At 46.5% G+C, this 15,430-nt stretch overlaps 1 protein-coding gene and 2 non-coding genes across 5 annotated transcripts in view; 1 reads left to right on the top strand and 2 right to left on the bottom strand.

Moving 5' to 3' along the window:
• Arsb (arylsulfatase B) overlaps positions 1 to 15,430 on the bottom strand; it is a 159,288-nt gene that overhangs the window by 56,188 nt on the left and 87,670 nt on the right. For 2 of the 3 annotated variants that reach the window (XR_005500243.2, NM_033443.1), the window contains 1 exon segment: positions 3,394 to 3,464. The exons of the other annotated variant lie outside the window; for it this stretch is intronic. Coding sequence is in view for 1 of the 2 variants with exons in the window: in NM_033443.1 (NP_254278.1) it covers positions 3,394 to 3,464 (71 nt within the window). In the remaining variant the exon portion in view is untranslated. 3 annotated transcript variants of the gene reach the window in all.
• LOC120101241 (small nucleolar RNA SNORA24) lies at positions 6,091 to 6,219 on the bottom strand. Its single transcript, XR_005501622.1, has one exon. It is a non-coding gene; the product is annotated as a small nucleolar RNA SNORA24 (small nucleolar RNA).
• LOC120101271 (small nucleolar RNA SNORA48) lies at positions 12,098 to 12,246 on the top strand. Its single transcript, XR_005501646.1, has one exon. It is a non-coding gene; the product is annotated as a small nucleolar RNA SNORA48 (small nucleolar RNA).

Raw genomic sequence — 15,430 nt, 5'->3', positions numbered from 1 at the left:
CCAGTGTCTACACCCCAGGAAAGCTGATACACCTAATAACATACTGAGGAGATGGGGGAGTAATTACCCCCTTAATGAGATGACGCACTTACTTATATCCCCAGAGTCCCTCCCCTGACACAGTTGCTAGCACACCTTCACTGCTAAGCTTGCCAGCTTTTTGAGTTCTAAACTCAAAAAGTATAATTTTCCCTTCTTTTTCTGTGCCTTTTTTTTTTTAAAGTCCAGGCATGTTTTCCCTGAGTAAGCATGCTTTCCTGGCATTCTGCTTTCTTACCCATTCTCTGAGGCCCTACACCCCACTCGTCTGTCCTGCAGATGTTTGCCAACACACCAGCTTTCACAGACCCTAACTCAGAGGCCACGACTTGCCCTCTCCCTTTTCTCCATCTACCCCCATTCAGCAGCCTCGGAAATTCACAGCTAAAATGCTATGTTGTTTTTCTTTCAAATTCGAGTAGAACGGCCCCTGAACTTCCGTCCGAGTCTGTTTTTATTAATGAGACTAAGCGCCTACGTGGGGGACCCCAGTTTTCCTGGTAACAAAGGGACCCTGGATATTACCCCTACTCTGAAGATGGGGTGGAAGGAGTAACTGATAGATCTAAGAGCCAGGTTCTGAGGGAATGTGGGGTCTATAGAAGGCCAGGCTCTCTGGGTAACACTCGGTACCTGGTCATATCGTCATGTGAGGTGACGTTGGTAGTACAAACTAGCCTGTTGTTTACAAAGCTTCTAAGGGTCTCTTTTCTGTTCACTTGCTTGTGACTCTGCCTGTGGCAACATTGCTGCTCATTAACAGGCGTGCCCAAGCAGGGTTAACTAAGCTAACCCCTGACTGTTCTCGCCAACGACTGAGGATCAGTCTGGGGGACACCAGACTCGGGAGCCAACTGTGTGGGGCTCTAAGCTAATATTTTCTTTTGACTGGATTGACTTTTCCCCTACTACGTAGGAGAGAAAGTAGGTTTGGATTTTCATGGTACAAAGCAGCAGTCACTAAAGACAGTATTTTTCTCTTTCTTTTTTTCTGATTTTTGTCTCACAGAAGCCTGAAGTGAGTCAGACTTAGCAGAAACCAATCTGTCCTGTTGCTCTGTGTGAGAAGGAGGTGGGCATGAAGCTCCCTGTAGACACAGAAAACAGAGGCCACTCAGCCCTGTGAACCAGTGGGCTCTATGTTGTTGCTAGGTCCCAACATCAAGTAGGTTTCTCTATGTGAGGTACAAAGGACAACAGAGGACAAAAGTGTCCCTGGGTTAATGACCACCATGATGGGGCTTGGCACATCCACTAAACAACACATCATAAACATCCTTACAATGGAGGAGTAGAGTTCTCTGTCCTGATCTCCACACCCTTACAAATCTGCATGCTACAGGAACCTCTTGCCCATATTGTTATTTTGATAGGAGTATTTCAGGGAGGACAGCCAAAGGGTTGGAATGAAAGGCAATCATAAGAACCCTGCTCTAAACAGGGCTGCAAGGGCCATGTAAGGACCTGGTTCCAGGTTGTCACTTCTAAGGCCAAACTACACTGTGAGTGTACAGAGAAAAGGGTTTTTGTTTGTTTGTTTTTGTGCAAGGATTTAGCAGACGGAAGTCCACAGCCAGTCCATGAGAAGCACATTCTGGACATCCTGGAGTAGGGTAATATGAAGCACTGTAGCCTCACAGAAACTAATCAGTCTCTGTGCAGGTTATTCCCCAGAACCTTCTAGAAAGAACTTCAAGACCAACAGCTATAATGCAAGCCACGTATATAATTAAAATATTTCCATCAGTCATGCTTTAAGAAAGGAAGAAGAAACATATAAACTGTTATGTTCAATTTGACACAGTCAAAGGGCCGCCATTCCAACACGTATGCATCACGTATGTAGCTAGTCTTCAAAGTTGGATATGTATTTTATACTCAGGTCTGGCATCTCAACCCATGATTAGCTACATTTCAAGCGCTCAGTAGCCACATGTAGCCAGTGGCTACCACCACGGACAGCACAAACCTAGCCCACTCTGGCGCTCTCCCATGTCTAACACTCCTAGTATACGTTTACTCCAATAGAAGAAACATTTCCTGCTGTTAGCAGGGTATTTTCCTTTTCTACGTTTAATCTATCCAGTGGGGTTTGGTGGTGATGGTGCTTAGCTTTTTAAAATTAGCATACTGGGTATTAGGTTTCATATGTCATTGTCAAACATCATTTGTTTTTTCTGTCCATTCCTCTCTTCCCCATCTCCTAACACCTTTCATGGTCCTCTCCCCCCCTTTCACAACCCTTCTTTCCCTTTCACGGTCCTCTTTCCAGTTTTATACCCTAAACCCACACTGACATATATTCATAGATTTAGACATTACAAGCTAGGATCTGCACATGAAAGAGAACATGTCATCCGGCAACTCTGGGTTACCTTGCTTAACATAATAATTTCCAGAGTCTCCCATTTTCCTGGAAATTTCCTATTGTTAATTGTATCTAAGCTCTCATCCAAATGTCTACTCTGGGATCAAATAATGACCAGTGCTTATCAAGTGCTATGCATTTCTGTTAACTGATGAGGGTCACCCAGGCCCTTCATGTCAGTGGGAAACACACGCCCAGCTAGACTCTGTGGCTGGTGCTATTCAGAGACACAAAGGGATACTAAGGAAGGGACAGCTGCTTTTCCTGGCTTCTGGGATGCTCTGGAAACTGCAGAGAGGCAGGAAACAGGTATTTAGAGTTTAGGGAGGGTATAACCAACCATGTGCTTTGAGATGGCAAGGAGGACAGCAGTGTTGGGTAAGAATATGACAAGGAGAGGTGAGAAGGAGCTAGGTGTCACGTGACACAGTCAGGCCTGTCTAAGGGGTGGAGTCTTGTGTCACTTGCTACATATTTTGGAAAGGACAAAGAAGTAGAGTTTACCAAGGCAGGGCAGTATCTGGAGGGAGCTGGTATGGACCCCATGTGAGTGCTAAGAATGGCACTGTACCCCCCAAGGAAAGGACAAAGCTCCGGCAGGTAGTGGGCAGAATGAAGCTGAATGATGGCGGGGCAGTTGGGAGGCTCACACCTGTGAGCTTCGGCCAGAGCTGTGTAGCGTCTTGCCGTTCCAATGCTATGGTGGCTCACATGACCCCTGAGCTGGATGGTGGCTTGTTTGATGGTGAATTCTCTGGGGAAAGGTTCTGGAACTTTCAGGTGACATAGGCAATGACATGAGATTGGCAGTGGAAAAGGGCCTCGGGAGGGTCTTGTAGGCTCCTGCTACATACAGCCAGCAAATGGCAGAGTCGGAGTTTACTAATGTCGCAGGCTGATGCCATTATGAGATTACCAGCTAGAGTTACAGTATCTATTAAAACAACCACCAACAATTAACGTGGCAGCAATGGCTGCGTACTCACATGGTAAGCCATCGAAAAAGTCTGGATCGATGTTAAGTAGCAGCTCCACTCTCGGGGATGGGCTTCCTTCACTGGAAAAGAATTTTCAGGAGGCGTTAATTCTTCTCAAATGGGTATGCGTTATTTTATGACTCCCTTTCCTTGTGTCTATAGACAAAACCGAATCTGCCACTGTGGCATTTGTCTATGTTATAATAATCACTGAAAACTCCACATAAGAATGCCAGTGTCAGACGTATGGTGACACTGTGGCTGTATTTAAATGCGACCATTCCTTATGGAAGAGGCGTAGGACTTAAGTCATCTGGAGTGACCTCATGCTGACTGCATGAAGAAATGAAGAAAGAATGATTTCCAGGATGGTGACGCCAACAGTGCAGATGTCGTGGCTTCTTCAAAATTAGTCTTGTCACGATCTTCACATCTTGCTCACAGCCAATGGGACTTAATTAATTAATTAAGCCAGGGTCTCCTGTGGTCCAGGCGGACTTGGAACTTGCTGTATAGCAAAGGCTGGTCTCTGACTCCTGCTCTTCCTGCAGAAGTTCTAGGGTTGTATGTTTATGCCGCCACACATGGATCACAGATTTAATAGAAGCATGTGTTAAATGAATGCCTTTAAAACCCTTCTTGAAATGGCATGTAACCATAGCCACAACCTCTATTGAATAAAGAACAAATTGATATCATTTGGACGGGAGAGAAATTGTATTGTGAGTTACTGGGAAAATATTGGACTGTGTAATTTTGAAAGCAGGGTTTTCTAAAAACAAGGAACATAAACATCCTGGCAGATCGTCTCAGCCTCACGGAACTGCAAATCACTGCTGACCACCAGCAGACAGATGAGGATACTTGCTGATCCAAGACCCATGCTATACATGGCTGGCGGGAAAACACTGTCACCATCACAGTAAACGATAAAGCTTTTAAATAACCAAGAAGACACATTTTCCAGATGGCCCAGTGTCTACACCCAAACACACAACCAGTTATTTATAATAGTTAATTTAGAGTTCAAGGACAACAGAACTTCAAAAGGTGTGATCTGTCAATGTGCAACTTGGTATTTTTTGAGCAAGAAAATGTTAAAATGTAATTAATAAATTTAAAACCAAATCAAAAGAACTTCGACTATCATTGCCTTTGTTTCCTAAATAATGTTAATTTTACACACCCACCCCATACATGGACACACACACACACACACACACACACACACACACACACAGGCACACTCATCCAAAAGGAGGTGGATACAACCCACATATATTTAATGAGAGCATTTTACAAGAGTTCATTGTTCTTCTTCACTCCCATAGCACAGCCCCTCTAGAGAGTAGAAGGTAAATAACTTGGAGACATCTCTAGGCTTTAGGGACAGTACTCTTGTAGGATGTCCCCAGTCCTCAGTTTCTAGGGTCCACGTTGCAGATGGGTTGGTGTTAAGAGCAAGGTTTATCTCCTAGGACCCCACTCCCTTTCCATTTTCTCCCCAAACACTTAACTGCCTACCTATAGATGGGAAGCTGATAGCTAGTCCCTACTGGCTCTGAATACAAGGAAGGGAAGGTGGGCAAAGAAACTGTGAACAGGGGCCTGGAAAGGAGGCCCAGCAAGTACTAGCATGCCCTGCTCCTCCAGGGGACCTGGGTTCAATTCCCAGCAATGTCAGATCTCTAGCTTCAAGGCAGAGCCTCTGTGAGAACTTACACTCAAGTGCACATACTTATATGATAATAATAATAAACCTTTGAGAATGAACAGAATGATGGTGCTGGTGTCTTGGGCATAAAACAAGCAATTTGAGTGAAATTCCAGAATAACAATAGCTAGAAAGTTGGGGGAGGAGTGCGGGGCAGAAAGAAGGCAGTGCGCCTGCATTGGTTTGGGAAAAGGACTGTTGGCTAAATTTAGATAGAACTGAGTAGAATTTATATGTTATATTTTTAGGAAAAAAAGTGTGTTTTCTGGGTATAGAAAATGTGAACGGTTCATTCAATTCAAAAGAAGGCAGGAATGATGAAAAAATCCCTCTAAACCTTGGGTTCTCTATTCCTATGTGACCTCTCATCTTCAAAACTGGAGCTTCCCTGACTATTCCAAAATACTAGGCACTAGTAAGTCAAGGAGACTTTTCTAATTAATTATGTAGTAGATGAATCTTATCAACGGAATAAGATGTTGTGACTTTCTGAGCCCTGGAGGTGGAGGACAACCCTTGTTGACTATTCCTTGGGAAATCTCTTCACACACAGAATTCTCATGCTGCCAACGGGACCTCCAAATCCCCGACTGTCACAGGGTGTTATGATTCCACTTTTAAAATATGCTAATCAAGATACTCTAGTGAGGATGTGGTTAGAAGACACGCCAAGAAGATGCAATATGAGACAAATGCTGGAAACAATGCCAAACACACTGAGGGACTCCAGGCTGTCTTTGAAAATCGACATTTATGAGAACTGAGTAAAATATATATCTTGGGTTGCTTCATCTTAAAACCATGTAATACCTCAAGACATAAAATATGTCATGTATGTTTCACCGTACGATAACTCGGATGTGCTAATAACCCTTTGGAAAGGGACAGGGTTTAGAGACCTACAGATGATTACTTAAAAATGTTCAGAAACATTTCAACAATAGTTTAGGAAGGTATGCCCGAGGCCCTGGCACCCCAGGGCTTCTTAACAAGACGGTTATTTGTGCACACCAGACTCTAATACCAGCCCAAGGACGACTGCTTTACCAGTAGCAAGGATCTGCTCCCCCGTGGCCAGGAAGTGAGGCTGCCACGGCAGATAGGTCCAAGGATACACAGAGAGGTGGTGGGGTGAAGCTTAGTGACAGAGCATTTGTCAGGCATGCACTGGACCCTAGGTTCTGTCCCCAGCATCACACAAAGGCAATGCTGCCATGCACGGGGGAGGGTCGGGAGGGGGGGGGGACAGTAATTGCAGAAATATGGAAAAATATACACCAGACTGTTAACTACGATGAAGAATGAGTACAGTCAAACTATAGAGGACTTCCACTTTCCACTGTGCTTTTAAACAGTTAGCAAATGCAGGTGCCATCAAGAATAAGTATACTGAGCACTTGGGAGGCTGGGAAAGAGAAATGTGAGCTGGAGGTCAACCTGAGCCATACATCAACCCCCCCCCCCCACATCAGCAGCAGCAGCGATAACCGCAATAAACGCATTGTCCGTGGAAATGCCCGCGACGGCACAGATACAGCACTTGAAACGGTAACAAGGTGAAAACTCAGGTGCCCGGGTGTTCTAAGAGGTCAAACGCAGGACAATTACGTATGGGTGGTGTCAGAATGCGCTCGTTAATATTGGAATTCAGTTGTATTCTACCTATTTATAATCTATTAAGTGCGCTTTCCCTCTCAGGAGTCTTGAAATCTCCTTGCGGGTGTTTGAAAGACATTGTCTTTATCGGTAGTTAGAAATAGCAATGGCTTTAGGGCCACATGATCTCAAGCTCCATTGCTGAATTCACTTCTTTTGCCTTCAGTAAAGGACTCAGGGTCTCAGTGCTTAGGGCTGGGAGGAGTTAAGAGGAACAGGATAGGAAGCAATTCCAAGGGAGGCGGAGAGAAAACAGGGCAGAGGAGAGGTGGTGGTGGGTGGGGCGGTGTAGTTTCCATCCGTAATTACAAAGTAAATTATCGGCACAGATGCATTGAAGGAACTCTCTTTAAACAGTGTCCTTTCAGGAAGGCCACAGTTGGGTGTGGTAGAATATGTTCCTATAATCCAAGCAGCTCAAAAGGCTGAGGCTGAAAGGCCATGAGTTTAAGGCTAGCCTGAGCTACATCACAAAACCTCAGTGCATAAAAGTAAAACACAATCTAAAATCCATCTGACTGACTTCCGTAGAGACTAGAGGCCAAGAACACACATGTTCTAGAACATGGGCATGGATCTGTGGGTGGGTGGGGGGCCTGGGATGGAAGGCTGGTGAAATCTCAAAGACTCCTGCAAGCCTTATACATTTTCCCTAGGAGATAATGGTGGGTGTAAGAGAAAATGACCTACGACCCAAGACCATATTCTGAGTCGTAGATCTAACACGGTATAAAGCTGGGTTGTACCTTCTCTGCCCCTTTATGTAAAACAGCCAGACAGCTGCTAACTTTAGTTTTAAGACACGGAATGCCCTCCCTCAGATGAGGGAGCGCCTCCCATTTTGGAGGAAGACATCAGTGTTAATGCAGCCTACTCGTTACAAACTACACAGCTAAAAAGAGGAGATGTGATCTGCTACCTATGAATCTCCCTTATTTGGAAGCATTCGAACAGGTAGTGAAGCTGCTTAAGTAATATTGTCCTCAACAGGCTAGGAATCCATCTGGGAAATTCCATCCTTCGTCACGGCTGCTGATGAATCATATACCCAATCTGTGACTCCAAGCAATGTTTGCTTTTATTACAGTGGAGCTCAGAGAACAGGACTGTGTTGTGCTCACCCCTGCTGGGCCTGTGAGGATGGCCACAGCAGGGAGGTGACAAAGAGAAAGGACACTTTGTTCACCTCTAATTCCTGAGGACTGCCCCTCAACCAAGCAGGGGATGTTTCCTCCATGCCCTGGACTAGCAGACTACGGCTAGTTGAGGCTCTTGATTATTTGTCAAGGCTTGGTTTGAATACTAGAAACTAGGACTGATACAGATATTAAAAGACTTGTCCCAGGGGAGATTGCTCAACAGTTAAGAATGCTTACTAATATTGTAGAGACTCGTTTGGTTCCTTTCACCCATCTTGGGTAGCTCTCAACCACCTGTAACTCCAGTTCCATGGTATTGAATGCCCTCTTCTGGCCTTTACATACATATGTAAATACACACACACACACACACACACACACACACACACACACACACACACACACCAAAACCCACCAATAATATTAATAATACAATCAAATTTATAAATGTTTAACATACTTGACATGTATTAATTTCATTTAATCCTCAACAACACAGACCCAACCTTGGCTAGGGTAGTTGGTTAGGGTACTGTGGGTGGTTTGAATAGGTATGGCCCCCAAAGACTCATGTATTTGAATGCTTGGCCCATGGGGAGTGGCACTATGAGGAGATGTGGTCTTGTTGAAGTAGGCGTGGCCTTGTTGGGGATAGAGTGTCACTGCCTGTCAGGCTTTGAGGTATCCTATGTTCAAACTATGCCCAGTGTAGAATATTGCTGCCTGTGGAACATGACATAGAACTCTTAGCAACTTCTCTTGCACCATGGCTGCCTGTACACCACCATGCTTCCCTCTGTGATGATAATGGACTAAACTTCAGAACCGTAAGCCTGTCTCAATTAAATGCTGTCCTTCGTAAGAGTTGCCATGGTCATGGTGTCTGCTCACAGCAAAGGAAAGCTTAATTAAGACAGTTATTAACAAGACCCCTGTTTGAGCAGATGTTGGAACTGGGTCTGAAAGTCAGGCTGATGGACTTCCTAATCTCCACTCCTAACCTCTATGCTATACTATATCCCACAGTGAAACGTTTACCTATAGCTCCAGGATCTTTTGAACGTGTTATGCCATCCATTTAGTTTATTTTTATGATTCCATGAACAAATACCTTTACGCAGGCTACCTTTATGACAACTTGACAGAAGCTAGAGTCATTTGGGATAAGGGAACCTCAGTTGAGAAATTGCCCTACCAGTTTGTCTGTAGAAAGCCTGAGAGGCATAGTCTTGACTAATGATTAATGTGGGCCCAGCTCACTGCGAGTGGGGCCACTCATAGGTTCTTGGTCCTGGGTGTTCTAAGAAAGCAGGCTGAGCAAGCCACGGAGAACACGCCAGAAAGCAATATCCCCCCATGGCCTCTGCATCAGAGGTCCTGCCTTCAGCTTCCTGCCTTCAGCTTCCTGCCCTAAACTCCTTCAATCGTGGGCTATGAAGTGGAAGTATAGGATGAAATAAACCCCTTTTCTCCCCAACTTGCTTCTTTCTGGTCATGGTGTTTATCACAGCATCAGAAACCCTCACCTCTAACTGCAAATCAACAAACGCATCGATTATTTTCCTCATTTTTTTCTCATGCGACTGACAAAATAAAATGCTGCCGTCGTTGGTGACTTTTCAATATTTCATTTAAACTCACCTTAAAGTTCACATTTTCTATATTCGCTTTCTTTGACATAAGAGGCGCTGCCCAGCGATGACCTGTCTTAACAGGACTCCACCCTTTCACACCTCGTGGTCACATGGTATCCATTTGCTAAGTTCCTAGCTTTTGATTTTCATGGTGCTCCATGTTGAAGGGGGCAAACCCTTCCCGCATAAAACCGAGGTGTGATTATATGACCCCTCCTCTTATCCACAGATGCTTGCCATCTGTCACAAAAACACACCCTAGAAAAGGAAACAGCAATGGCAAGAATTTCTGAGGAGAAATTTTGAACGAAACAAATAAACCCACACCAGTTTCTGCTAAAAACATGGGGAGTCCTGCAGGGGTGGTTCCCATGCATGTGTGAGTGTGGATGGCTTCCTCACCAGTTCCACTCCCAGCTGCTGAGCTCTTCCCGCACTCAGGCTCTCAAACGTTCCTCCCAGATTCTCATGTAAGCGCTAACAAGATGGGAAACACTGTGCTCACATATTATTTTAACTGACAGGGTTTTTGCAGAGCTGTGGATTGAACCCGGAGCCCTCCTGCGTGCTGGGAAGCTGCTGTACTATTGAGCATCCTTCCCAGACCCTGTCCTGTCTTGCACATGATGACATTGATGCCTGGAGATTTTAGTAAGCATATGAATAATAAACACAGGAGATGAGATTTGAACCAGAGCTGACCACAAAGCACACTTTTGAAAACATTACTCTGGGGAAATCACTACCAGGATTTATTCTATTCACCGCATGTGGGGCGGGTGGGTGAGTATTGGCTCTATGCAAGACCCATGTTCCTTGAAAATCCCTGTAACGTGCAAACATTACCATGAAAAAAGAGGTTAGGCATGGGGATTATAAAATTTAGACAAAATCTGGTAAGGAAATGTAAGTTGACTTTATTGCTAGAGGATGGGGAGATCCTTTTGGATTACTGCTTGTTTTCATTAAGGAACTTATTAAGTTTTTAAAGTAGAATACTCAAGAAAAAAGTAATTATCAAAACATCGTACTCTTAATACAATCTTTTCCTATTGCTTACTAAAAAAAGCAACGGGCCAGACTCTTGGGTTGGTAGTAGGACAAGCCATAGGGGATAAGGACCCCTTCTTCCAATTTCCATTTTAATACTCATGAAGAATTTTCAGAAGATGAGAACCAGCAGCAGTGTTGGCAAGTAGGCAGAAGACCAGCTGCCAGGGTCCTGAGGGGACTTCAGTAACGCCAATGCTGGCGAGACTAACAGCATAGATTTTGGTTTTACAATAAGGATCGAAACCCGATCCAAAGAGATTTTTTTTTTTTAAAAGGCATCCGTTTTGTCTTTCTCCGACCTCACCAAGTAGGAGCTACACAAGACAAAAATGGGCAGTGATTGCCCACAGACTGTTCTCAGAGATGGTAGCTCTGTATCCACTCTTGGTGGCTCCCTTGTTTATACTGACACAGACAGCAAATGGCAAAGGAACAAGGAAGGGAATGGCAGGCAGTATAGCTTCCAAGAATGTGATGCAGACTGCACTATAAGGAAAGCCCCTTAAAGTACAGCATGCTGCAGGCACAGACTGGGGACGTTTACCAGGCACCGTACTGTAGAAGGGAATCAAAATAGCCAATCAACGCCATTGTCATTCTGCGTCTCTCCCTCACTGCTGAGGATGCCGGGAATACCAACATGCCAAAACGCAGGGGTGCTTGGCATTGTTTCTTCCTTGCCACCGTGGGCTGCCGACACCCCTCAGGGGAGGCAGAATGCGGTCTAAGATAGAGTTGTCAGCCTGTGTCTCTCTGGGTGAGAAATGGCAGGGGCTGAGACAGAGGATGGGGCATGGTTCTCAAACTCTCAACGCCCTCCTCAACCTAGATCCTTGAAGAAGGAGACAGTCCTTGCCTTGTCCAAACTGTTTTATTCTCGGCAGATAAGGATGAACACATCTTACTCTGGGTGAACCAGAGATTAAATACCTTTTGCAGGAAGGGATGCCCGGGAAGGGACACTCATTGGCTACACGCTCGGGGCCTACCTAGCTACCTCATTAGCATGGAGAACTCTAGGTTTTCACGTCACAGGACCAGTTGTCTCGGTGCTCTCAGTGGGGTGTCGTGGTCATGTACTGCAGGACAGGAACCTGGTTGGGAGCTAGTTTGAACTCCTGCTGTTCTCAATTATGAGATTTACTGGGGTCCTGAACTTGCTACTCCCTTACCAGTTCTTCTGCCTGGTGGCGCAGTCCGCCGCCCCACGTACAACTCCTGCACCTAAGGCTCCAGGATGACAGTGGACGGGAGGGTGGGAAGATGTCACGTGACAGAAGAACAGGGAGTTTTCTGTGAGACCGAGTCTCCTAGGAATGACAGAAGCTACACACGTAAAGTCTCACCAGCTTAGCTGCCAAACATGAGCTGAACACCACCACCAATAGACACAGCGACCTGGACAGGGAAAATCTCACAAGGCCTCCATTCTACAACAGCAGCAGCAGCAGCAGCAGCAGCAGCAGCAGCAGCAGCAGCAACAAACAAAACAACATACTATAAGCAACCCACCCCCCCAACCCTGACAATGGGCAAAGAGACACCTTGTTGCTGTCAGTGTTGTTCTTATGTCAGTCAGGGGCAGAGAGGATGGCGGTCCTTTGTTCACCCTAGCTTGATGCCTGGCTTGGGGGGGCCAAAGCTGTCTTATGCCTAGGACTCACAAAAACCAAGTCAAATCAAATTCAGGCAGTGCAGCCTGGGAGGAGGATGACAGAGAGACAGAGACCTGCCTTCTGCCGTGCATCCACAAACCTGCCTTGTGCCACACCCCATGGCTAGGTGGGGCCATAGACACACAGAGCCCTACATGCCACCACACCTAAAAGCATGGGAGGAAGAAGAGTGACAGACAGACCTGGGGATCATCATGCCATCCACAGGCATGGCCTCTGGTGCACAGCACAAGCAGGGCCATAGACACTTGCCTGCTGTCACACCGTGCACCATGGATGGAGGATGTCACCCAGTGGCCCACCAGCTGCATAGTCAGCCTACAGTGGGAGCCACCAGTGTTCGAGGATGTGGTGGTCAGATGGGAGGGAAAGAGAAGTGGAACCGCTTGGGAATTATGAAGGGAGGTGGAACTGAAGACTCGCGGGTGGAGAGGAGGAGCCTGTTGTGAGTGGCCATGGTGAGGTCCCAGCCCTGAGCTGCCACTGAGAGCCATATCTGGGTCCATGGCAGGGTCAGTGCTGATGTCCATGGGTCATGCTACCACTAGAGAACACTGGGATGCCCCTTGTTGGGGCCATCGCCAGGAGCCACATGGATGGTCAGGGACTGTGCAGAACTGGTCCCATCTCTCACTGGTTGTGGCATTCAGGATAGCTGGTACCTCTGCTCACGGTCATGGGGGTGGGTGGTGGGTGTCTACACTTGGAAGACACCTTGTGCCTCACCTAGACAGCACAGTAAAGCTGGCCCTGGTCAAGGGGACGCTAGTGATTCAGCCCCAAGGCTGAGAGTAAGCTGGTCCTGCTACTTGTCTGCTTGATGGTGTGGTGTGGGGCTGATGCCCTCCCCTCTTGCCACCATTGGTAATCAGGAGAGCTGGCTCCAAAGGTTTGAGAGTGGAGAGCTAGCCCTGCCCCCTCACTGTCAGTAGCAGGCCCTGCCCCTTGTCTAGGTAACCCAGTGAACCTGGCCCTGGAGGCATGGGTGTGGGTGAGTACACCCTGAGGGCAGGAGAGCAGGAGAGCTGGCCCTGCCTCCTGCTGGTGACAGCGTTGGGTGGCCTAGCCAGAGCAGTGCTGGAGAGAGCAGTGATGGTGAGGATCAGGGAGAGCCAGTGTGCTGACCAACCAGCTCAACTACCGCGCAGGACCAGATCCAGGGCTCTGAGTTGGCCTATCCCCAAATCTGTATCATCTGTGAACCGTTGGGATGTGTGAAAGGGCCAGTTCTTGCTGATCCAAAACTTCGGATCTCCATGATGCAAAGCACCAACAGGATAACTAGGAGGAGCTCTAGTGATTCGTGTCACAGAAGTCAGGGGATCTTGAAGCAGACCAGACTCGTTGGAATGAACATGTGCACATAAGGATGTGTGGGCAGAGGGGTGTCCTATGAGACACACTGTTGACACACCACAGTTTCCATGCTGAGATGTTTTCTATGGTGTGTGTGTGTGTGTGAGTGTGATGGGACAGGGAGATGAGCAGGCTGGAGTACATGATGTCGAACTCACAAAGAATCAATAAAAAGTTTTTTAAAAAGACTATAGGCAAACAAGGAATGTTGAGAGCAGAAGGAATAGTCTTCCCCAGAGAAGAGCTAGCAAATGGTTCTCCAACACTAAATGGTCAGCCCTGAAAAGCCATACAGTCAAGTACCGTTATACAGGCTGAGAAGGTGGGTGTATGTATTTAGGAATAAGTACACACTCACATACATATGCACGTAAGAACAGAGGAAAAGGAGGCCACGGACTAGAAACAGCAGAGTGCTCGCTTCGGCAGCACACACGCTAAAATCGGAAGGGTGCAGAGATGGAGCAGAGAGCGCAGCACAGGGATAGGTGTGGAGGGGAGGAAGGGGAAGCCATGAAATTATATTTCAATCAAAAAAAAAAACTTAAAGGAGTAACATAACAAATAATTTCTCGAACATTTTCTTTTCATGAAATATATACTTGGTAGTCTTTGGATCCTGCGAGTGACATTTAGTCTAAGATTCCTGGGGCTGTTTTATCTGAGGGTGGTGAAAGAATCCAGGAACGCGGAACAACAATGACCATCTAAATTTAAATATTTTCACACGGTCCCTTCGGAAGCCTCATTGGTAAAAACAGAGCACCAAATGTCAGCCCCCAGCACACCAGGAAACTGGGTACCCTTCCACCCCCAGCTGGAAGTAAGGACATACCCCAGAAACTGAAGAGAAAGACCGAACCCACGCAGGGGTAGAGATAAGCCAGGAAAATGGCAGCGTATAGGAAAAGGAAAGTCACACTTCAAGGGACAAAATGGTAACACAGATCTAACAGATCGTGAATCTCAGGGAGTCTGGATATTGGGTAGTTGGAGAGTGTAGGAAAAGATCTCGGTGATGGACCAATGCCACCGTGACAGAAGAGAGAAGAACAGATGGGAAAGGGAAAGTAGGAAGTGGCTGGAGCAGGTTCTGCTATGCATCAGACCGTCAGCAAGGAGGCAACATCCTCACAGAAACCACGTGGTTCTGCCACTGTAAGGCGATGTTCTTTTTCTCCTTGAAGTTTTCAAGTGGGCTCTCACTCTACGGTTGAGGCTATCCTAAAACCGTAACCCGGTCTGCCTTCAACTGGTCAGTGAACCTCTGTCACAGTGCTGAGATTACAGGCATGGGTCTCCACACTTCACTCTGGGGTTTCTTCTGAATTGAAGAAGATGTTAAAGTACCGGATCCCACCCCAGAAGACAGCCTGCTATTGCAGGTCTGAGGAAAAAGCAAACACACATGAATATGGGTAAGACGATAGATAAGGATCTGCCACGACACCAGACGCTCTTGTATAAATGCCATTGGTTCAGAACCCAGAGACGCAATAGCTAATTCAATTGCGATGCTGATGAACCTGGACAGTGGGGATGGAAACGGAAGAGTGCATTTATTTGAAGGTCAGAGAAGGACAAAAGAAGACCCAATTATTCCCTTTAGTGACTGACCCATTATCTCAAAATAGGGTGCAATTTCCCGATCCTCCCGAACAGGTTGCCATACAACCGATCTTGTCCAGGCAACTGCTCCCCAAGGAGGGCCGACTAAGCCCATCGGTGTATCAGATTATCTCCCTTACGTTAATGCTGTCATTAGGTGCAAGCTCATACGGTACCGAGCCACACCAGCAGCACGCTATGTTGAGCGGG

This window comes from Rattus norvegicus, chromosome 2 (assembly GCF_036323735.1).
Source record: "Rattus norvegicus strain BN/NHsdMcwi chromosome 2, GRCr8, whole genome shotgun sequence".
Classification (NCBI taxonomy): domain Eukaryota; kingdom Metazoa; phylum Chordata; class Mammalia; order Rodentia; family Muridae; genus Rattus; species Rattus norvegicus.
Note: the sequence above shows the minus strand (reverse complement) of the source record. Positions and strands in the feature narration are given on the sequence as shown.